At 44.5% G+C, this 25,470-nt stretch overlaps 1 protein-coding gene across 1 annotated transcript in view; it reads right to left on the bottom strand.

Moving 5' to 3' along the window:
* PLXNC1 (plexin C1) overlaps positions 1-25,470 on the bottom strand; it is a 132,690-nt gene that overhangs the window by 83,322 nt on the left and 23,898 nt on the right. The window contains exons 3-4 of the mRNA XM_017679314.3: positions 19,533-19,667; positions 16,030-16,130 (exon numbers count right to left, since the gene is read on the bottom strand). Coding sequence (XP_017534803.2) covers positions 16,030-16,130; positions 19,533-19,667 — 236 coding nt within the window. The remainder of the gene's footprint in view (positions 1-16,029; positions 16,131-19,532; positions 19,668-25,470) is intronic.

Here is a 25,470-nt window from a genome sequence, read left to right as displayed (position 1 = left end):
AGGTCACAGATAGGAAGAAAACTTGATTCAGATTAGAATGAGCGCATTCTGAGGGAAATGGCAGAGAGAGATCTGTTTTCCTTACATTATATTACTGCTATTGCCCCATCCTTTACTGAGGGTCTACCAGAAGTCCTAAGACTCCCAGTCAATATTTTATTTTTCTAGTCTCTATTTCTAACTAGATCTCATGCCTACGTAAAGCCAATATGCAGACACTAGCCTATTTGGAAATTAGCAAATGGAACCAGCTCAAATGAAAAGAAGGCCTGAAGGAAAAAAAAACACAAATCTATAAGATATATTTTTTATTAAAAAAACACAAATCTAGAAGATTTATTTTTTATTAAAAAAAAAAGCTTTCCTTAGGGTGCAACACACCACATGTGGAAACTACTTAAGGTTTTTCCTTATTAGTTTGCTTAAAATCTGCTATAGAGCCTAATCTATTCAAAGTAATAATAGTTTGATAGTGCCACTCAACTATGTTAGTATGTGGGCCACCTCTCCCTGACCCCCAAGGCACAAAAACTATGTCCAAACCCTACCCAGTCCCCAGCTCATAAACAAAAGGTTCCAGACACTTATTTCTTCAGTTTGCTGTTTGAAATTCACACAGTACTTTCACACAGTAGCCTGCCTCCTAAATTCATGGAAATCTGTCTAAACTCTAATGTCCCTCAGTACGTGTCCCACCATGCACCTGCACGGAGGGAACACGGCTCCATGCCAGGCAATGGTCAGAGGAAGTACTCTCCCATTGGGCCTCACAACACCCCATTCTGGAAGGATGAAACAGAGGCTTGGAGAAGTGCATAACATGCCACAGTCACACCGCTCGCTACAAGTGGCAGAAGTCTGGCCGCTTGGCTGCATGGCCTCCTAGGTGCCCTAACTCATTTAATGAAGTGTGTAAGGATAAAGACATTCAGAGTCCGTCCTGGGTTCCTGGGGCCTCAACAGTGGTTGAGGAGTAGAGCTGGGCCCGGATGAGGCGACAGAGATGAGGCTCCCAGGGACAGAGAACAAAGAAGGTCAGGTAGAGTCTCTAGGATGAAAGGGGCAGCGGGGACTTGGTGGGGCGGGTGGGGGTGGGAATTCTCGAAGGCCTCTGATTCTCATCTATCCTTAGCCCTGAATACAAAACATGCAACTAGAGGTTAAAACTCCAGGAGGCCTTCACCTTACAAATCTACTGTGCTCCAAAAATTTGCTTGCAAACCACCTGTTGGTAGTATAGAATGCACGTGTCTTCCCATAGAAATAATGTTATAGACAGTGATTAGGTTTTCAAGTTAGTCCACAAAATCTATTTATCCATAATGTAACTTCAACACTATATATGCAATGCAAGAGCAGAAAACAATGAGATTGCAGCCATTTGCATTATATAGCAGTCTTCCTTCTTCTTATTTGTGTTTCTGCCTCAGCTGGTAGTCTGGGAACAGTGCCCAGCTGGACTGACATTAAAATTATTATTACAGTATTGTATTTATACAGTATTTTTTTAACGGATATGGCCTAAATTATTAATTGTTTTTATGTCAACATGAAGAACAGGGAAACCCACCTCTGAAAAGGAGCTGAAGTTCCCAGGAAGGTAAAACACCCATGGGCAGACTGGCTGGGGGACCTTAAGAATCTGACTCTATTAGGCTAGGATTTCTCAGTAAAAATTTACCACTTACTCAACCTTGAAATAGAAACTCTGCACTCAGATGTGTAACTTCTACTTCCTGCCACTCGAATTTCATCAGCATTCTTTAATCTAATTGTTCACCAAGAGCAGACAGTCCCCAAAGGAAAATGATAACTAAATATCTGGTAATTGGCTTGAATGTGGAGGTTGGTGTGACCTGTTCCAAAGATTCCGTACTGATATAGTATCAGAAAACTTTTAACAAGGAAACAATCCAGCCTCTCTCTCTCTGGAAACAGGAGACTGTGTTGGCACTGGGGGAAGGTTTTGCTAAAAGAGCATCCCAAGGTCTTCTACTAAGTGATTTGAAACAGATGTCTGCCTTTTTTAGGAAAGGCACAGAGCCCAGAGGAGGGGCCAGGTGGTCTCCAGAATCAAAGGATTTTCATTAACATTGTCAGTCCACAAGATGAAGGAACCAAACTGGATTGAATAGAAGAGGATAGGAAGTCACTGTGAGAAACCAGCCTCTGAATTCAAGGCCTCCAGTATCAGGAAACGGGACTGCCAAAATATAAGTCCAAAATAACTTGCAAGAAAAGCTGAAAAATTGGATCTTCGTCACTGGAGCTGAAAGTCAACCTACATGATAAAATTATGCTAATAGCAAAGATAATTTAGAAGATTAAAAAAAAAAAAACATCTAACATGCCAGACAACATTCTTTCATCTGATTGACTGATTTCTCACAACAAACCTATGAGGTAGAAGCAGTAATCGTCCCTGCTCTACAGATGGGGAAGCAGGCATAGAAGGGTCCATATTGTTTTCCCAAGTCACAGAGTGAGTTAAGTAGAGGGGCTGAGATACAAAACCAACAGTGCAGTTCCCAAGTCCATGGTCTCATCTACCACCCTATATTGCCTCTCCCAAGAGCTAACACTTACTAAGCCCTCCCATGGGCCAGGCACTGTTCCCAGGGCTTTTCAGGAATTAACCCATTGATCCTCACAACCACTTAAGGTAATAGGTATTACTGCTATCAGCTCCATTTCAAAGATGGGAAAAGTGAGGTGCAGAAAGATTAGATAGCATGGTGTGAATCTAAGCAGTCTGGCACTGGCGTCCATACTTTTCTTACTATTGTGCCAAAGTCCTCAAAATTTTTAAAGGCTTGCAGGATAGCATCATAAATACCAAGACAAAAGTAAATTGGTCTTCCCAGAACATGAGCCTATACAGGAACATACAGGTTTTATTCCATTTCTTAAAGTGTATTCTTCAGGTTATTTTGGGTGCTAAAGTAGGGTTCTATTGCTAAGAACTTTAAGAAACACTAGTTAAATTAAATTAAACAAGTTTCTCTGCTGCAGGACTTTTCAGAGCCTTGAATATGCTGGTGTGCTTTGTAACTTTCCAAGACAAGGACAGATAATGCATGGTCTTCCAACCTTTTTGTTGAGGGATGAGAAGTTCTGGTCATGCACATTGGGAAACACTCCCCAATCTTAGTTAATAAGCAGTAGTTCAAATGGCAGATCAAATTAGAAAGTTTTGGGCCTTTTTTGGCTCTCTTTTCTCAACTCTCATCCTCAGTTGATCATGACCTATTAATTCAGAGCATCACTCTATGTTACCTTCTGCATTCCACGCTCACCCATCACCTCTCACTTGGGCTCCTGCAGCAGCCTACTGATTGGTTTCCCTTCTTTCCACCTCTAGTGCCTCCAATCAGTCTCCACACTGACATCTAGGTTATTCTCAAGCAACACCTGATCATGTCACTTCCTACTTAAAAATCTTCAATGGCACCCTTTTGCCTACACCAAACTCCTCCTACCTACATGCCTTTCATGACCTGGAACCTAGAACATGTTTCATGCTCATCCCATCACCCTGACATTATGATCTAGCCCTTGCCTTCCTTTCCAAACTCATCCCCAGGTAATTATATGTTGATGAATCTGTTTCTCTAGTTAGCCTGCAAGCTCCTAAGAACACAGATCCCTAACATATTCTTCTGGCTGAGAGCAGTTACTTGATAAACACATGTAGTGCAAACATGCCCACTCTTCCTAGCATATGCTATTCCTACTATTCAGAATGCCCTATGATCCAAGCAGTCTGGCACTGGTGTCAAAGTGAAATTGTTTTCCTTGTTCAAGGCTAGTTCAGTGTCACCTCCTCCATGCTGTCTGCCCAACCTCCAAATCAGTCACTCCTCTGTGTCCCCGTGGCACCTTACACATGCTTCTGGTAGATAGGACACAAATTGCATTAGCTGCTGATTGCCTGTTTTTCTGCTAGACTGTAAGTTTCCCAAGGGAACAGCTCATCTTATTCACCTTGGCACCCCAGAGCCTAGCATTGGCATCCACTCTACAAATATTTATTGTGTACCCATCAGACACCAAACATTATAGCAGGCACTGGGGACACACTGATGTATTAGCCAGTTAAAATCCACCTCTTCATGAGCTTATATTCCAGTGAGGCACACAGACAAAAACCAAATAAGCAGACAATAATTTAAGATAAATTCAAATTGAGGAAAGCCTTGTGCAGAAACCAAAATTACAGCAGGGAAGAACTGCTTTAGATAGGATGGTCAAGAAAGATGGCATTTTAGCTCAGAGTTTAAGGATGAAAATGATCTAGCTTCATCAAGAGTAGCGGGAACAACATTCCAGGCAGAAGGAACAGCATGTGCCAAGACCCTGATTTCACTTAAAGCTTGGTCTCTGCAAAAAATTGATTAAAGAACAGATTGGCTGGAACTTAGGGAAGGAAGGGAAGGGTAGTTCTGTCAGTTATAAGCTGGTGACCCTGGGTGAGTTAAGAGCCCTTTCTGTGTTTCATGTTTTCCATCTGCAGAAATACATATTATTAATAGCATCTACCTCGTGGAATTGTTACAAAAACATACATCTATTTAACTGAGGCTTACAATAATGCCTCAATAAATATTAGTTGTTACTATATTTATTACATGGCAAGTGAAACAGAATTAGGCAAAAATTTGGATGACATAAGCCAAACAAATACAAAATGGTAGTGATGAGACAGGGATTTGAGCAGTAAGGTTAAGCAGACATGTGTGCATGGCTCACACACTCCAGGTCAACAGTCCACATGCCTTTTCTATGTAAGAAGCAGACACAGTTCAAGGCTTCTTGAAAGACTCTTTAACACTCCTTCCTCCAAGACTGAAGGATTCTTTGGGGTCTCCCCGTGCCTTGAGCCCCAGCTAGGAGAGCACTTTCCACGGTGTACTGAAATTATTTGTTCGGTGTCTGCCTCCCACACTCACCTGTGAGCTTCTCCAGGAGGAGCTTTATTCAGTTTCCTTTCCCCCAGGGCCTGGTACAGGGCCTGGCCTGTGGCTGGTATTCAACAAGCCTTAGCTGAATTGGTTTAAGAATTAAATTTTAAAATGACTAAATACTTGGCCATGTCTCCATGATACCAGCATAAGTTGTTTCATTGATTTTTGTTCACAGGGTTGGCCTGTTAACTGGCATGGTGGGAAACCAGCCTTTGTCTTGGAACTTTGAGCTATTTAGCATACATAAAACACACTGCAGACTAAAACATTGACACAAAGGGATTTGTGGCCTTCACCCCATGCGGTTCTTTTGTGGGTGATGGGTGTACTAAAAGCTGGCGTTTTTATTTCCAAACGCAAACCATGAGCCAAAGAATTTGAAGGAGGCATTTTTTAAATTGGTAGCATGGAAATAAAAATGGGATTATGATGCCTCTTGAATCAGGAAGATCTGCGTTCAAAGCTGCTCTTCCACATGCTCCTTATGTACTGGGGGGCACTTCCCTTAGCCTTCTGTGCCTCAGTTTCCCCATCAGTAAACAGATGGCAGTGATAACAACCCCATCTTCCTGAGAATAACAGTGAATCCCACGCTCAGCATATCCAGATGCTCCGCTCTGTAGCAGAATATAAGCGCCCGAAATGTCACAAAGCCCCGGCAGGAAGGCTTCCAGCGGAGATCTGGACATTGTGCTTGAATGCAGAGGAGTCGCTGGAAACAGGACAAGCACTGGATGGCAAAGAACAAGTGAAAACATCTGAGAAATTTTTAAAAAACCAATCAATACATACTTATGAAAGTGCCTGCTGCCTCAGATAAGGTCATTTCAAAAAAATCTATTCCATTAAAACATGTATTTCCTAAAAGGGGTGTTCCTAATGTACTTGTTGGAAGTCAGAGAGCATCACTTAACAAGACGGCCAAGGAAAGCCGGTGAAGGCTGAGGACTGAGGACCCTGGTCGCCGGCGCTACCGGACAAAACGGGCTGCTGAGGATGCCCAGCCTCCTCCCTGTGCCAGGCACCCAGGACCCCAGAGCTGGGCTCCATAATGGTTTTATCCTCTCTCCACCTTCTGGAAGTAAGCAGGATTTATTCACAGCTGCTAAACGGTTGATAAAGATGATGAAGAACCCGGGGTACTGGGGTTCACCCAAGATGCCTCCCCAGTGTCAGCAGGGTCCCAAGTCCTTTCCAGCATTCCTGGGAACCCCGAGGCAGGGCGCAGCCTCCGCTGGGGTGATTCAGCGATGCCCCGAGGTCCGGATAACACATTCCTCTTTGCTCCCCACTGCTTCCACCCCACAGACAGTTGTCCTACTTGCTTCTACACAATTAGTCGGCACAATGGGGCCCTCACACAAGAAGGAGGGGCCCCCTCACATCCCATTACCGTCATTACCGCTGTCATTAGAGCCGCAGTGGACCGTAAAGGAGAGTCACCGCGCAGGCCTCAAGCACAGGGACACCACCCGGACTGGGAGGAGGAAGGGGCGCAGGGCTGCAACAATCTGTCTCAAGCCGTCTTGCTGGCTACTCAGCTGGATGTGGCCATGGCCACATTCATGAAGGGCCACATCTCCGAAGCTGAACGTGTCCTTCAGGCCTTGGCTCAGATGTCCCCTTCTCAGCAAGGCCCTCCAGGACTGCTCTGATTCAAACTGTTACTTCTCCTGCCTCCGGCCGGCACTCCCTACCCCCCTCCTCGGCTTTGTTTTTCTTCCTAACTGATCACCTGTCAGGTGATATTCCGTATTTACTTTTGCACTGTCCGTCTTCTCTCATGTAGTGATTTCAATAATGTTCCCACAAAATTCATGTCGACTCAGAGCCTCGGAATGTGACCTTTGTAAATAGGGTCTTAACTGATGTAATTAGTTAAGGATCTCAAGATGAAATCACCCTCGACTTAAGGTGTCCGGTGACTGGGGTCTTGATACAGGAGACGGGGGAGAAGACTCAGGCACACAGAGGTGGAGGCTGGAGGCACGTGGAGGTGTCCCACCAGCCACAGAACCCGGGGAGCCCCCCACTGGAAGAGTCTCGAGGGAGGGTTCTCCCCACAAGTCTCCAGAGGGGGCGTGGCCCTGCTCACACCCCAGTTTTGGATTTCCAGCCTTCAGAACTCGGAGAGAATATATTTGTGCTGTTTTAAGCCACCGACTTTGTGGTCCTTTGTGATGGCGGCCCTAACGCTCCCCTGGAAGGTCCTCCGGGAGGGCCGAAAGTCTGCGCTGTGTCGTTCACTTCTAAGGAAGCCTAGTGCTTAGAACAGCACCTGACCCGCACTAGGACCTCAGTAAACACCTGCTAAATGAACGCACAGACGCTTAAACGTTTTCAAGGTGGAAGGGTCTCTAACTCAGGCTGGCCCTGAGTCTCACGGTGTTCAACAATCAGTTGTTGGTAAAGGGTCTGTTTGGACCAGGCTTTCCCCTCACCTCCCATTGCCATGAGGGATAATGTATCTTTCTTGTTTCTATTCCCTTTCATTAGAGTGATAGGTAAAGGTACTGCCTGGGGAGCTAGACCTAGACTTGAATCTTAGTTCCACTACTTGTACAACTTGTGGTGGACAGAATAAGGGCCCCAAAGACTTATTAAACTGGGACCTGTGACTGTTACCTTCCATGGCAGAAAGGACTTTGCAGATGTGATCAAGGGTCTCAGATGGGGAGGTTATCTTTGATTATATGTGTGGGCCCTAAGCAATCACAAAGGTCCCTTTAAGAGGAGGCAGGAGGGTCAGAATCAGAGTGCAGAGCCAGGGGGATATGCAGATGTCACACTGCTCGCTTTGCAGGTGCAATGAGGGGCTGTGAGCCAAGGAATGCAGGCAGCCCCAGAAGCTCTGAGACAAGGAGATTCTCCCTACAGCACCCAGAAGGAACATAGCCCTTTCCACAGCTCAATTTTAGCCCAGTAAAACCCACTGCAGACTTCTGACCTCCAGAACTGTAAAATAACAAATATATGCTGTTTTAAGCCCCCAAGATTATAGTAATCTGTTCATGAGCAGTACAAAACCTAAGGCTGCTTCCTCCCTTCTGATGTGGGTAACATACTAGCTCTTACGTCACAGGGTACCATGAGGACTAAATGGGCGTGACCTGGGATGGGCAGGGCCCAGGAATGAGCATATTCCTCCCCAGCCAGGAGACTGTCTCCTGAGCAAGCCTGGGCCCAAGGCAGCTGTTATGGGAGGTGTACTGCAACAGCATGGTAGAGGACAGGTGGGTACACCCCAATGGACTCCTCCACTGAGAAGCCCTCCATGGCCCTCCCTGCAGCACACCGCCTGCCCCTCACGACGGCAGACAGGACTGGAGTCACACAGGCTTCAGAAGTGTGTGGCTGTTGGTTACTACGCACCAGGTCGTCCTGGGCAAGTCTGCGGGCAAGAACAGCCCACAGTGCCTGGGGTTAATGGTTAACCCTGGGGAGGCTTGAGGGAGGAATGTCTCAGGAGGAGAGAGGAAAGGCAGACGTCAAGACAGGAGAGCAACGCTAGGAACTGGATATATCCATAAGCAACTCGTTTAACTCTTTGTTTGTTACTCTGAGGTATTGGGGACAAATATGTTTAGCAGGCAGAACTTCAGTTTTTTCTCTCCTGTGTTCAAAGTCCCCTCCTGTTACTGCCAACACTTTCAGAAAGGCTGTTCCAGGGACGGACCACAGAGCCCTGTTGTTGGGCCAAGTTGATGAATGATCTCGTTCACAGTCCCATGTGCAGAACAGTCTACCAGCAGCTGAAGATCTAAAAGCTGCTACCTGCTTGCGGGTCTTCCAACTCTGCATGTGGAAGCAATGCATGGAGGAATATGGGCAACTTAAATCTGTACAAATAATCAAGGGAAGTCTATCAAAACCTTGTAATTAGCATGCCTGGGCTCTGTCCCCACCCTGTACACAACTTGTGCAGGGTGCAGCTGTACAGGATGGGACAATAAAGACCACTGTGGCCTTTCCTGCTTGGCCCATGTTTTGAAGAGCACCCAACCCCGGTTCCATTACATGGCTGGGACCAAAAAACCTGGAGCCCCACGATGGTGCCAGGAGAGGTGGGGAGGCACATGCAACCTGGAGAAACAGCTACCAAGTAGGTTACTCAGAAGAGTTGTGAGATAAACTCACTCCACATATACCAAAACATACCTAAAGACAGGACCTAGGAAGTGGAAGGAGTGGGAATTGTGGTATAGCTAATGCCTGGGTTATGGTGCTTCATCTTTAATGCTGGCATCAGGATAATCTTTTTAAAACAGGTACACGGTCATGTCAACCCCTCTGCTGAAACCCTTTAAGGAGTCGCCAGGACTCACTAATAAGGTTCAATCAAACTAGAGGCTTTCGGGGTCCCACCCCCCGCTGTGCCCCATCCAGGTCCTTCCTTCTAGAGCCAGTATTCCCTGCAGTTCCACCCGCCACTCCCTGGGAGGACCTGCTGCTGTGGTGCAGCTCCTCCCAAAAGGCCTTCCACTCTGTCCTGCCCTGGTGAAAGCCTATGCATGCTTCAACGCCTAATTTTAGGGTCGCCTCCTCTCTGAAGCCTTTCCCAACCTCAGATACAACTAACGGCTCCCTCCTCGGGACTTCCACCATCCTAGCTGCTAACATTGCTCAAGGGCTTACTATGAACCAGGCACTGTGCCTGGGACTTTATGCACATTATTTGATTTAATCCTCTCGGCAGCTACAAGGTAGGAGCTGTTAGTAGCCCTGCTTTAACCAAGAGACGATCTGACACAGAGAAGATAAAACACTGCAGGTCACAGAGCCCAGATTCCATCCCAAGCAAGCTGACTCCAGGACTCGCTCTCTTGTGCTCCTGCTGTACTGTCCCACCTGCAGCAGGGTGTGTGGAAGTCTGCATCTCTGTGCAGCCTGAAAAGGCTACTCTTACGTCCCTGCCCAGTAAACGACACCTTGACCATCTGGTCACCCAAGCCAGCTTCCCCCCACTCCTTCCACTATAATCTCAACACCAAGGTCACTGCCCTGCTAGGGAAAGAGCAGTAACTCACTCCACTGTGGCCTCTGAGGCCCAGCTCTGGCACCTCTCAGAAGCCCTTCCCCATCTGATGTAGGTGGCCATCCTTTGGGCTCCAACCTAGTGTCTAGTCCTCTGCCTGGGACACAGCAGCAATCCAGTGTATGTTTGGGTATCACTTTATTTTCTTTGTGAGGTCTTTGATCAAGGCAGAAAGAAGGTATCTCTGAGAAAAACAGCTGCCACCTTGGTATTTTAATTTTTCATTTTATGGCCCTATTCTGACTGTGTCAGACTCAAGAGGGAATCTAATCAGTAAGTCCTATCAATTGTATCTCCAAATAGTTGTTAAATCCACCCACTTCTTTCCATCACCACTATCATCTCTCTAATTCAGTCCCCAGTTTCTTGCTGGTTCACAACCACTAAGTGATCTGCCAGCTTCCAGCAGTGTCCTCTAGTCTAGGCTGCGTCAGAACATTTCTTCTAAAATACACACTGATCTGGCTACTCTTCTAACTGAAGCTCTGCAATGGCTCCTCAAAGTCCTTCTAATAGAAGCCAAGTTATTTATCATGGCTTGTAAGCCCCATGCCCATCTACCCAGGCCTCCACGCCATTCTCATTTCCCAGCGTTCCTCCACTTCACGAGGCCATACTGAGCCCCTGGCCTCGACCTCCCTATTCTCTCAGCCAGTTCTCTGCTTCCTCTTGACCTAGCTGATAGCTGCTCACACTGCAGGTTCGGCTCAGACACCTCTTCTTCCAGCAAGCCTTCCCTGGCCTTTATAGTTTGGGTTAGATGTTTTTTATGTGCCCCATGGAATTCTCCACTTACTCTGTGCTACTCCTTATGATCCTCTATTTATTTATTGGTAGTGTGGTAGCCTTTTTTACTTATTAAGGTGGACTGAATTGCTGTACCTAATTCTTGGGACTCTTATGCTAGAATTACACCACTTCCCTTTGCACTGTCTCCCACCAGAGTAGGCAAAGTTATTTCCCTATCCCACTGATGCTGGGCTTGGCTCTGCAGGGTGTTTGCCAGTGGAGTATCAGCAAACATGACATGAGCAGACACCCGGAGAGTGCTGTGTAGTTTAGCTTGGTCTCTTGTGCTTCTGCTTTGAGAAGAGCACGTGCAGGATGAGAGACATGTGAAGCAGACCTGAATCAACCTCTCAGCCTGCAGCTTGACACTGAGTCTCCACCCCTGACCCCCGTTGGAACTGCTCCATGAGCAAGAAAATCAAATGTTTTTTTCTTTTGATCCACTAAGAATTTGTTTGTTAATGTACTATCCCTGGAGCAGAAACCTGACTGATACACTTGTCTACATCCCTCACTAGATTGCAAGCTCCATGTGCACAGGAAGAACCGTACCCTAGGCACCTAGCACACTGTAGTAGCGATTAGTATATGGTAGGTGCTCAGTAAAGATTTGTTGACTAGATGTATGAACGTTGTCTGTTGGCATGTCTGTCTCCCTAGCTAGCATGTGAATTCCTTAAGGCCAAGAATGACATCTGATTTCCTTCAATAGCACCTAGCTATCTCACTTCCTATGCTGGGCTCTTGGCAGATAGTCAATAAATATTTGTTGAAATTAAATAAATTGAATTTTGTGGGCTGGCTTGGGAATCAGTTCTTAATTTATGATATTATTTCTATGGTAAAATGCATTCTGAGTGCCAAAAAAACTTGCAAATGAACTTTTGGAACCTCACCCGTTCATTGGTTCTGGATTGCCAGTTTTGTGGAAATCCATAACTGAACACATGTGCTATGCTTTGCAATATGGGAGAAACTGAGAAACTGCTTCCAAATCCAAGATATTCAGCCTGCAAAAATTCACTTTCCACCCACACAGACAAATTCAGCACAGGTTGGATTTGAGGTTCCAACAATAAAATACTAGACTTTATAGAGCTCATTGTTTATTTAATTGCTTTTTATCTGCTTATATTGGATGCCTATTCTTAACACCCCATCAAAAGGAAGTTAAGATTGTTTTTTGCCCCACCCCAACAAATCCACTTTCTAGACACGTCTGTAAGCAAGCTCAACCTTCTCAACAGAGAAAATAAATTATTTTTCTAAATAAATCTGTGACATTTAAAATAAACAGTGGGATGCTCTACAGTTATAAGAAAATATCCCCCTTTAGAATTCCTAATTTTGAATGGTACTGGGAGCTCAATGTGAGTCACAGATCTGAGGCTTAGTTCTATTTCATCTTAGGCCAGAACCAAGTCAGTTTGAAACCACTGATCAGATGTAGCTGGGAAGGGCCATCTAGAATGTCCGATAACACGTTAGCACACAAGCCTCAATCTGCCATTGATAGAGTTTTCTAATCCCTCAATCTACTTCCTCCATTTAACACACATTCTTTGAGCACTGGCTATATTCTAGGTACTGTTCTAGAGGAGAGATACAGTAATGAATCAGACAGACAAGGTCCCCATGCATATTGAACTTAAACATTTTTAAAATGGAGAGGCAGAAAAATAAGATCATTTCAGACAGAGATGGGGCCATGACGAAAATAAAACAGTGATGTTATTGTGAATGAGGCTAGGCTACTTCAGACTGGGAAATTGGGTGTTCTCTGCTTCCTCTTAACCTCACTGATAGCTGCTCACTTCCAAATTGGGAAATTGGGTGGAGATGGAAAGAGCCAGTCATGGGAAGATTTGGGGAAGGCTATTCCAGACTGAGGAAACAGCAGGTGCAAAGTCCCTGAGGCAGGAACCAGCTTGGCATATTTTTAAGTCAGAGAGATGCCAGTATGGCTGGGATAGAGTGAACAAAGGAGAGAGTGGCATGAGAAGTAGGAAAGGGCCAGATTAAGGAAAGCTTTGTATTTGCACCCTGGCAGTAAGAAAGCCAGACTGAATTCTAAGAGGGAAAGGCAGTGGACATCAGCAAGCTGAGGAATGACATGATTTGGTATAGATTTTTAAAGGATCACTTCCTCTTGGAGAGTCTGTTACTGATGGTAACAGAGTCAACCATCAGCAAAAGCCTGATGTCCTCACCCTCTTCTCCCAGTGTTCCTTCTACCTTCTTGCACTTACTGAGACCAGGCTTCTGGCTGAAGGCACAGCTCCCCTCAGCCCCCAGAAGGCCCGTCTGCCTCTTTTCCCTCAGCACAGGTGCCCTACTTGTGTCTTGCTGCCTCTTCTGGAGGATTCTTCTTCCACCTCTCCATGCCTGGCCCCAGCCCACCCCAGCTTTGAAGCTCATACCATCAGCTCACACCACCCCAAGGCCCTTCTTGTTGACATCCACAGACCACCCTCACCCCAGCAATTCCTTTCTTTTCTTGAATACCTCGCTCCTCTCTCTGACATTGTTCCCATAGTCATTCTTGGTGACGAAAATTTCCACACAGATGCCTGTGACACATCAGGGCCTTGACCCCTCTCTGCCAATGATCCTGCCTTCTATGCTACTTCAGCTGCGTGTTCGTACCTTAGACCTTGTCATCGCCAGTCACTCCAGCCGCTCTGTGACTTCCATTACGAGCTCCCCATTGTCCAACCACTACCAACCACTACCCCTTTTCAGTTCCAAGCTCCACATTCATCCTTCGAGTTCACTTGCAGCTTAGAGCCCAGGGTCCACTATCTTAAGTACCAACATCCATATCAATACCATCATCCATCCCTTGCAGGTGCCCTCAGCCTCCCTTTCTCCCTTTTTGATGTATTTCCTGGCAAAGCCCCAACTCAGGCTAAATCTAACTCTCCCCACTCCACGACTCTGCCCGCAGAGCTGAACATGGCTTGCAAAAGCAAAAGCACGCTTTCTGCTTTCACTTCAAAAGCAAGACCACTGATCCCCAGTGGGCCTTCGTGCTGCCTGGCAGTCACTCTACGTTTCCCATCTCTGTTCTCTTTCCCACTCCATTCCACACCTTTTCTCTCTTTTCCCTTCAAACCTCCAGGGCTCCCTCCCCTACCACATGCTCACTGAAAATGATGTTAGCAATGTGAAAAGACTGCATGTGCCTCCACCTCCTACCTGCTCCTGGGCCCGTATTCCCCACCTTCCCTCCCATGCCCAGGGATGGACTGTCTCTCACGCCTGTCTGAGGCTGGCCTCCCCACTGGCACTCTAGATCAGACTTTTTTCTTTCTTTTGCTGAAAGACAACACTCCATAGCTCTCACTTCTCTTTCCTGCGCCATCAGTTTCTCCCTGTTTCCTGGAACTTCACCAATAGCCCCAAAATGCACTGTTATTTCATGCATCTTAAAAACAGCAGAACTCTGGACTCCACTTTCTCCTCCAGCATCTACTCCATTTCTCTGTTGTCTTTCTCAGCCAAGCCCCTCTGCAGAGTTGCCTCTGCTCTGCCCCCGTTACTTTCTCTCGCAGCTTTAGCACCACCTGCCATGGTCAGGAGTCATCACCTGCGAAGCCCAGCAGATCAGTTCTCTGCTCTGCCTGACCTGGCAGCAGTCTGGCACAGTGCAAAGCTCCCTGCTCCTTCTCTTCTCTTGGCTTCCAAGGGATGCCTTCTTCAGTGTGTCTGCTTCCCTTTCCAGCTGCTTCCTCCCCATCTCCTGGCTCCCTAAACGCTGGACCACCCAGTGCTCACTCTCCAACTACTTCTCTCCTCAATCTATACTCTTTGCTCATCTGGTCTTACGGCTTCTTTACATACCACTTAAACACTACTAAGCCCCGAATTCACATCACTAAACTGAACATCTTGCATAAACTCCAAACTTGTGTTCGCCAGCACAGCAGTCACTAGCTCTGCATGGCTATTTAATCACCACCACCACCACCACCACCACCACCGTCACTGAATGAACTCCTGCACGTAGCTCTAAAAATACAGACAGGGAACCTACATAAGTGCAGTGGCTCGTGGGTGTGCGATGATGAAATGCTGCTCACGATCAGATAATTTCTTGAACTCTAGTCTTGGGCAAATGAATAGAAGAGAACGCGTTCCCACCCAATTATAATTATTCATGAGGATCTTCCTGGCCCCGCTTCCTTTGTCTGCCAGTGATTCCAGCAGGCACAGCCAGGGCAGGAAGCACAGCAAAAGCCATAGGGCGGTGATGCGCCTCACTACCTCTGAGCTTTTGACTTCCTCCACCAACTCGAATTCCATCCCCGCGCTGAATCTGTCTCCTGAACCGCTTGCCCATGTTGTATTTCTCCCCTCTCCCTTCATTGCTCGTGGCTTCTACCCCCAGACGCTCCCAAATTCTCTTCCCAGTCTTCTTTCCTTTCCCCAAACTGCCCCTTGTTCAGCCTTCAGCTTCTCTGCACCTGTTCTGCTCATTCTTCTCCCTTTTCACTTGTAAAAACTGAAAGCACCGAACTGACAGCTCTGGTTATGGTGTTTTCCCTGCCTGAGTTGCAGCTCAGGCGCCCTCCCTGCTTCTACAGGAGACCGAGTGCGGGGTTGCCGTGGCAACAGCGAATCCACCAGGCCGGTCCCAGCCACGCTAGGAGCTGCGTGGCAAGAAAGCTGCTACAAGTCGCCCCTGAGCCTAGATGAGTCGTGAGCATCGTGATTCAAGACCACACTGGGCAAGATTCTGCCCGGAGACTGAGACTACATCAGGCCCACAGCTGTACAGCACCTTAGGAGACCCCACCATCGGTAATAAGGCTTCCACTGAGCCAACCCAATGCGTGACATGAGGAGGACTCATTTAAAAATTTTCAAACATTCCTATTCTTTTATCTCCTCTGAGGGAAAACCTTTTGCCTCCCTCTCTCTGTCCGCCCCCCCCGAATCTTGGAGAACTCTGCAGAAAGTAAAGCAAAGCTGACAGCTGCAGCCTATCCTCCTTTCTGCCGCCTCCCCCGGGCGAGGGGGTGGGTAACCCCGAGTGGTCCGGGTCAAACGATTGAGCAGCACTGACACCATTGGTACCATCTCGGAGAATTCATCAGAGTTACACGGGGACATTGTAGTCGGCAAAGAGATCAGTTCCTGCAGGCCACCGCAACAGTCGTCAAAGTAGGGCAACAAGTGTTGTGCTGCATGACACTTTTTCCGAAAATGTGAGCTGGTGAGAAAGAATGCAGGGAATACCTTTGTGGCGAATGGCACCAACCACAGTGAGGGTCTCTTGCTGTTAAACACTCCAAACAGGATTTGTGTTTGCTGCAGTTTGCCACGCGAATTCTCCTCACCTAAAAATAAAGATGACAGTAGTTCAGATGGGATTATAAGCAACTCCAGAAAAACTGCAAATCTTATCTGATGAAGGGCCACAAAGGGCACATTTATCAACTTAAACTCTGAATGTCTCTGCAATGATATTGGGCAGCAGTTTTCAAGTTCTAGGCTATGGAGTGGTTTATCAGAATCACCTGGGGAGGTTTTGGAAGTGCAGACTGCCCGGCACCCTACTGTGGAGACTCTCACTGAGTAGGTCTGCGGTGGGGCCAAGGACTCTGTATTTTAGGTGCTCTCTCAGGGGAGCGATATGCAGTCAGGTTTCTGATCTGTGAAGAAGGATTTCCAAAGGGATCATGGAATCAGGTCAGCTGGTCTTCACACAGGAGATCAATGTGTAGTCAGTGGCACTCTAGAAAAGAGCAACTGGGGAGGGCAAAGGCTCTAACCCAGGAGCGTCAGCTTGAGGTTGGCACTGGATGTGGACGTGAGGAGAATCCTCCCACTCCCCTCTCAGGGGTAGCTCCGCCATCTCAGTTCTTGGCTTTCTCACTCACATTCCCTCCACTGAGTTGAAAATAAAAGAAATGGGGAGTTTTCAAATCATTCTCTGCCTCTAAGGCTGCCTCATCCAGTTGTCAGGAAACAGCAGCCCACAGAGCAGGCACCCGTGCTGGGCAGACCCAGGCATCAGAGGCAACTAGCCAGAGGCTCAAAGCAGGGTGGTAGAAGGCAGGGAAGACCTGAGCGTCACACAGTGCATTTTCTGCAGGCAAAATCCCACAAAAGGTGGTAAGGAAACTTGTGGAACTCAGTAAGCCAGAAAGCTGTACATGCTACAAGGTATAAGTAACTTTTTTAAGAGGCTAGAGAAACAGAGAGTTCTAGAAGGGGTTTGTGAGGAACACAGGGGTTTCCTGAGGCATATCCTTCAATTCTCAGCTGACTTCATGGAGGATAACCAAGCTCGTCCATTTCGTAGCCAATGCTCTGACAGATGCAGTGGGCAGACCACCACCTGAGCCAGCATTAGCCAGAATGTGGACATTTCCCTGTAGATCGCAAAACATCTTTTCAATTCAGGGGGATTTTCATAAATGTCACGTAATCCTTCCAACCCTATTTTCTCATCTGTGAAATGGTGATGGTGCTGCTGATTTCATGGGGTTATTAAAATAGAACATTGTCTGGCACATACTAAATGCTCAGTAAATGTTAGCTATTGCTATTATGTGAGAAAAAGGCTCCATGGTCCAGCAGACACAGGAAACCTTAAACTAAAGAAGAGAAATAGGTTTTACTTAGCACAAGGCTCCTGAGAGTCTCTTATGCTAAGTATAATGAAACTCCAGGATGGGTACAGTAAGTAACATCTGCTCATAGGATCATGTTTGGTCAGAACATTTAGTGGAATATGGGTCTCTAGAACATTCTATGAAAACCACTAAACAATGTGCTTAAACACACAAACATGTAACTATGCAAAAGAGAAGACACTATAAATGCTATATTGGACCTGCTTCTTTAACTTAACACCATATGATAGTGACTATTCCACGCATGTATCTCCATATGGCTGTTTTCAGTGGTCACATATCTGTAGATGTACCAGGGTATATAAGTTTGGCTGTTACCATCTCTCCAGGAGCCTAGAAAAGAACCTTCCATAAGTTTTGCATCTCTTACATAGACACAACCAGAGTCTTACTAATAGGATCTCCAACAATAAAACCTACGTAAAGAATGTATGAGTGACCAGCTTTGATGTCCAGTTGAAAACTCTCCCAAGAACGTCAGGCTTTGAACGACCAGAGACTAGGAACCTTTACCTTCCAGAAAATGAGGACCTGTCAGCTACTGGTGGCTCACACAGTTGTTCCCAGCCTACGGTCTTGGGTTCCAGGAAAGGTAGTAAGAAGATCTATGAGCTATTTGCAATGCTTCAAAAAGCTAAATGGAAGAACATGCACAGATTAAGCCAGACTTCAAGTGTCTTTTCTTTGGTCTGGAATTTTATCAGCTCTGTGTGGTAGCACAGTCAGTTCTCTGGCTGGTAATTTTGAGATGTCTTGATAAATTAAGCCTGAGAATGGGAATTGTTACTTAATATACACAGTTTGTTGAATAGACAAAAATCTTTCAAATACGGGAACCCCAGGGAAGAAATATAATAAAAAGCATTTGAATGGTGAAACAAGCTGGTCAAGAAGATTCTATATGGTGAAGAACTGGTGTACAAAGGTATATGAGACCCAGTGGCCATCTCAATGTGGTCATTTTGACATAACTGACTCTTCAATGTGCAAATCACAATATGGCCCTTTCAGGAGTTCCAGAAACTACACAGTGCTTGCACACCTGCTCTGTGACTCTAACAGCACATGTAGGTGGAGTCATTGCTATTCTCCTCCTTAGAATGACTGAGAGGAAAATTATGGAAAATGAAGGTAGGCCAAGGGCATCTGTTACATCCATTATATAATTACATAGGTCTCAATTATCTACTTTGCACTTTGCATGTTCAAATGGTCATGGGTCAAAACCACCATGCCAAATGGTCTGCCTGGTTTTCACAAATTTGGGATTTGATCTCATTTATCATGGGCTTTAAGATCAGGGCAGAATATTAAGTCCTAAACTGGACAAGGCCTGACCTATATGTAATCTTGAGCAAATTATTTAATCTCAGTGTTAGATTCTTCATATATAAAACAAGGGTAATTTTATCTCATTAATTTATTAATGTTTTATTAACACTGTTTATTATATGTGTGTGTCTATGTATACACAACTCGGCATCTCAGGAGACCATATTTAGCATAGTAACTAGTATATAGTCAGTTGGGACTCAATAGAAAATAGCTTTCTTCTCCTTTACCTTGGTAAAAACACTTTTTAAAAATGGAGAAAATGTAAAAAGATACTCTTCATTTCAGTAAGCAGGAGCAAGGAGAAAAACTGAAACATCCAGATAAATTAAGAGAGAGAGAGTGAGTACTATATATTTCCTGGTTCATGAATGTGTATGAGCCTGTGGCCTGATATTAACCCCAAACTCCACAGCCAATCCCTTTGGGTATACTCATAAATGCATCTACCAGTCCAGTGCCCGCACAATAGAAGTGTAAATTCAGTTACCTTGCTTATTATGCACCCATTTGCAAGCACACCCTCCTCTGAGAAACTTGGCATCAGAAATACAGCCAATAATAAAATTGTCTAAATAGGTAATATTTCTTGCTTACTTACTGACAGTAAGGGTTTTAATTCCATGCCTGTGAACCACTGCAGGCCATCTTGAAGCCTGCAGCAGTGTTTAAACTAAGTATTCAAAGTAAAAGCTTCACTATAGATAATGACATCAATTAAACAATTTTATTCCTAAGTCAAAAGCAATAACTAGCATTTCTACTGACCTCTTTCCCAGCTGTTAGATAAATGTAGATATTCTTCTCAGGATGGGGAATGAGTTTGTAGAAAACAGGTGTTTCTTCCTTAATTTCATAGATAACCTCCGGACAATTTGAAGTCAAATTCTCACCAAGAATAACCTTTTTTAAAAAAAGAGAGAGAAATAACGATACCTATTAAACACTTTGAATGGCAGGATGGCAAAACTTGTAGCTTAATTTTGAAACCACATCCTTCCTTACTCACTACATACATTGGCTGAGGTACCCTGTTCCTTAACCATCCTCTCATGCCTCAGTCTTCAAAACGGCTGTAGTAACAAGCACAGTATTTCAGCTTTTGTAGGGCACAAAGCCGTGCATGTGCACACAAGGTCACTCCAGTACTGGGACAGTAGCTTCAATGTAGAAGCTTGCTGTCCACAATTCTTGACCACGTTTGGCCTTATGAGAAGCTGCAAGTGATGGTCTCATTAGGACTCTGCTGCATGATCTTAAAACTGAAGGAAGTTGGCTGAATACATATTTGCATGGGTTACTCTGACTCTTCGGTGTGATTCTACATAGTCATACATTTTTAGAGTAACCAGGACAACAGGCTTACACAAGCAGGTGTGTGTTTATATATATAAAACATGAGTAAGTGTGGCTTTGAAACTGGACATGCCTGAGTTTCACTCATCTTCAGTCATAAACATCAACTGAACAACCATTATTATCTGGCACATTTTGGGTATTCAGAAAATGGCAATGAACAAGGGGGATGGGATGGGGTTGGCACAGCACAGGGGGAGAACCCTGCCTGAATAGAACTTTCATGTGTGTGTGTGTGTGTGTGTGTGTGTGTGTGTGTGTGTGTGTGTGTAAGGCAGTGGTGACAGACAATTAACAACAAACAAGTAAATTATAAAATATCTTAGAAGGTGATATAGGTCAAAATAAAGTGAGGAAAGGCAATGGAGAATTCATGTTCAGTGTGGGTCTCGCAGAGAGGTGACATTTGTTTAGAGACATGCAGGAGATGACCAAGTAAGTCATTTAGACATCTGGATGAAGCATGCTCTTAGAAGAGCAGCCCAGTGGTGCAAAGGCCTGGAAATGTGGAGGCCCAGATGGCTTGAGCAGAGCAAGTGAGGTAGAGAGGTGTGTGCAGCGAAGTAACAGGGCATATAATACAGGTTCCCATAGGCCTTTGTAAACATTCTGCCTCTCACTCTGGGTGAGAGGAAGTGGGGGGCCTTTGCAGGGCATTGAGCAGCAGAGTGACATGGTGAGAGGGCAGGGTTGGAAGCATGGGTATGAACACTTGTCAGGAGACTATTAACCATAATCCTGAAGAAACAGAATGGTAGCATGGGCTCAAGCTTACGTCCTGGCTCTATCCTTTAAGCACTTTGAACTAGTAACTTACTTAACCTCCCTGGGCCTCAATTTCCTCATATCAAAAATGGAGCTAGTGGTGTTCATTACAGCTGTTGTAAGGATCAAGTGAGAATTACAAAAGATGCTCACACATAATATGCAATACATAGTATCCTATTACTAGGTTGCAAGCTCCTTTTGGGTAGGGGCCACATCTTGATCATCTTTGTACCTATCCCTTTGCCCTATAAAGTACTTTCAAAAGTGAAAATGTTCAGTACTTTGTCAGTTTGAACACAACTTGATATAATATCTACATTACTGTCTCTACCACTGCAGACATAAATTAAACTGGGCAATTTTTTTTAAAAGAAAAACTGGCACCTGGGATTCTTTTCAAACAAAGTCTACATTCAAGTCTACATTCAATAAGATGCTAATGCCACACATCTTGATAGCAATTACATATTTGCTATTTTATCAAAGGCTCTTAATCATTTGGGCACATGGTACATCTTCCTGCACATGCCCCACATCCGGGACCTGGGCCTGACTCTAGCTTTATCCTGAGATGTGGGCTTCCTTCTGTCATCAGCTCTAGGTCAAGCCCAGGTGGATTCAGTGCAAGCAGTAGCTCACTAGAAGCTCATGAACTGATCACTAAATTAATTAGCAGTTCTGTAAAAGTCAATCTCAGTAACTAAATATATTAAATATGACTTTTTAAAAAGGAAAAGTAGTTAGGGCCTAAGGGAGGTGGGAAAGGTCTGTGTCTCAAGTCAGTTCAAAATGACTGTATAGCTGCACCATCCAATACGGCGGCCACCAGCTACTACGACTGGCTGAATGTAAGTTACATTAAAAACTCAGTTCCTCATTTACGCTAGCCACATTTTAAGAGTCACAGATGGCTAATGGCTACCACACTGAGTGTAGATAGAGAATATTTCCATCAATAAGGGAAGTGTTATTGGACAACGCTGGCCTGCAGAAACCTGAGTGAAGGGAGACATTAAGCAGGCACAGACCAAGCGTGGACTCGCCAGGTTGTGGTCCCATCTCTGTTTCATCTTCTTCATTAATCAGCTCAGAGTCAAACAACTGATCTGGCTTTAGAAAGTGGTTGTATAGAAGAGGAGAAACAGGAAGCCATTAAAAAAAAAAACAGATTGCAATTGATAGAAATATTCTCAAGAGAAGGCAGACTGCTGCCTGGATCTCTCTTAAGGAATTCAGCACATCAAAGCATCACTTGGCAGAACCACCTATAAAGTATTCTTGTCAATAATGCTGAACCTGAATCCAACCAAACCTTTAGTGCTAACTTCCACTTAGCATTAGGCAACAGAAGGGGTAGAAGAACATGTTAAATGGCACCACAAGCAAGCAGACAGCCAAATCCACAATGCAAGACATTCTACAGGACACCAGACTTTGTTTCCTCACTCAGTCAACAGTGCTGAATAAAGGATGGGAGGCAGCCACTCCAGACTAACAGACACAGAACAACCAAATGTGATTTGAGGACCTTTTTTGGATACTAATTTTAACAATAAAAAATTTTTAAAGACTTTTTTTAACCAATTAGGAAAATATAATTATATGGACTCAATATTAGATTATTCTAAATAACTACTTGTAATTATGTTGATAATAGCATTATGGTTATTTAAGAAAATAATCAGTTTCTTAGAGTTGCATCAAGTATGTAGGGGTGAGATAACTGTGTCTGGGATTTGCTTTAAAATAAAAACACAATTTACAAAGCACCACCACTCAGCCATTATAAGTAAGCGGCTACGCTATAGCTGTTCTTGGGGCTTATTTGACTTCTTTTACTTTTGAATCATGGCTGATGCAGAACATAAGGAGCTGGAAAGATCTACTGTGGAGCAGCTTTGACTTATTTATTGAGACCTTGAAGATGAGGTACTAGTTTCCTCTGTAGAACTCTGAATTATGGCAAGAAAGTCTTTCTTTCTTGCATTTTATTTTTAATTAACAGAGTGTACTATGTGCCAGGGTTTACCAACCAGTTTCTTGAACAAGCTCCCTTGAGGGTCCTACATTGAAGCTTCTCCTGATAACTAGAGATGCTGGACTTAAATTGGTATGCTTCATTGATGGTGGGAGTGAGACTTCTCTGGAAGGTAATTTGGCATTATCTATCAAAATTATAAAGCACATGCCCTTAGACCCTACAGCTCCTTGTATATATGTTAAATGACATATGTACATGAATATTTATTGCAGCATCATGTATTATAAGCAAAGATTGAAACAACCTAAATGTCCAACATTAGGGAACTGTTTAAGTAAACTATTGCACAAATAATGGAATAGTACTTAGCCATAAAAATTAAAAAGCTCTTAACATATTACATGTTTACATGTGAACAGTAACATGTTTACTAAATGCAAACATTTAGTGTTACATTAAATGTTATATTAAACATGTATATTTGTATGTATACTTCATATACAAAAACATGTATATTTACACGTTTAATATGTTATGTATTTAATAAAAATGGATAAAGACACTCTTCCCTCTCTCTTCTCTTGCTTGCAGATCTATATAAAATATCTCCAGAAAGATACCCAAGAAATTGATATCACTAGTTGCCCCAGAGGTCAGGAATGTGTGATTTTCACTGTATATTCTCTTGGTTCTTTTGAGCTTTGGATAATGTTTATGTAGTATCTTAAAAATGAAACACATAAATTTTAAAATGAAGAAGTGAGCATGAGTGGGTAAAATTGTTTTCTATTTTATTCAGAGAATGATCTGCATAACCCAGAAGTCAGAACAAGAGGAAAGTTTCATCATCACAAGGGACCCAAACATGTTACACAGAAGGACTGCGGTCTCTTTTACTGTGGCCCTCACCTCCCTCAGAGGACCACAGGAGACGAGAGGGATGGCTTGCTTTGTCCTCTACATAATATCACCTCTTCCCACTTCCATCTCCACCCGCACAGCCCAGCCCAGGGACACCAAGGGAACACTTAGATCTTCCAACTGCAAGATTCACGTCAACATCAACACAGAGAAGCCAGCCAGCAACACTACAGCAAAGGAAATGTTCCTCAGCTCAGTTTGGCGGGGCATCCTTGGAAAAGCAACATGGTCACTGAAGTGATGCAGGAGCCAGCAGTGAGTCACAGAACCCAAAATGGGTTGAATTTTGCATAAGAGAAACTCTGCCAATTCACACACACACACTCCTTGGGCATGAGATGGATTTTTATCTATTGCTTCCAGAATACACCCTTAATATAGATTTAATCTGAAGTCAACCTGAGCCCTCTGCCACGTATATTCGTATTCTTATATACTTCTTTATCCTTTGAGCCACAAATGACACCTCCTCTGAGCAGCTTTCCCTGGTTGCTTTTCTACCGCAGCCACGGTCACTGTACCCATCACTGTTGTCTTCATGGCACTTGTCACTATCTGAAATGGCTTTACCATCGATGAATCTAGACACTTGTTTTCTGTCTTTTTCTTTCCACCATGACAGCAGGAGCATTGTCTGGTTTGTTCACTTTTGTATCCTCAGCACCCAGAACAGTGCCTGGCACATAAAAGGTGCCCAATAAAAAATATTTGTTAAATGAAAAAACAATACTCTATTTGATTTTATTCAAGATTTCATGGGTCTCTTCTGATTTTTTCACCTGAAGTCTATGTAGAGAATAAATTTTCCCCAAAGGTGAATATTAGTTTGTATCAACATACAGTTTCTGTTGCCACTTTCCTGAAGCCTCATCATAGACTATTAACTAGGCTCTGGATTTTTGTTGCATACAAAAAAGCCTCCCAACTTCAGTCCTGAGATGGCTGCTGTGTGTCTTCCACACCATAGAGTGAGTTGCATTACAAGTTCAACAAAACCCACATGGTGAAAAAAATAAAGGGGGAGAAAAATTGAACAAAAGGCTCTTTCTTGTTTTCTTTACTATTCCCATGACATGGAAAAGACATGGGTGTTCAAAAGGTTGAAATATCTTATGCCAGATTTCTTTTCTTATGCCTCCCTTTGTGAGGCTAACCAGTTGAAGGGCACCAAGCCACTCTTCTCTTTTTTCCAAAAACAGTTTCAAAAAAATGCTACAAAGGAGACTTAAAGCACATACACACAAGAAAGCATGTTGATTAATTATCCAGTGGTGTTTAATGTGCTTCAGTTGTTAGGAGTATTCAAGGTGAAATATAAAGATTAAGGCAAATTCCTCTTTCGTTTCTAATCTACTCATTTCAGTGTGAGTAGTAAGAGAAGCATACAGCCTGAACCACAAGTCCTAGGTTTGTGGCTTATGTGGGAGTTCTAGTCCTAAACTGAGGAGTCCCTGCAAACTCACCAAGTGCAGTGAGTGAGATGAGGGTGACCCTCAAATAGTTTCACATGACCATCCAAACAGGCAGCCAACGAGCCCGTTTCCCAGTCTGGACACTTCCAGCTGTTTTACTCTTTGGGCCGCCATTCCCTCAGCTCGTCTGGCCCCCACCACCTGCACTTCTGGCCGCGGTCCTCTCCTGGGCTCCTCATGGCCTCTTTCTCCTTACTTGAATATTCTG

Source organism: Manis javanica, chromosome 10 (genome assembly GCF_040802235.1).
Source record: "Manis javanica isolate MJ-LG chromosome 10, MJ_LKY, whole genome shotgun sequence".
NCBI lineage: Eukaryota > Metazoa > Chordata > Mammalia > Pholidota > Manidae > Manis > Manis javanica.
The sequence above is the reverse complement of the archived record's forward strand: the minus strand, read 5'-3'. Positions and strand labels throughout refer to the sequence as shown.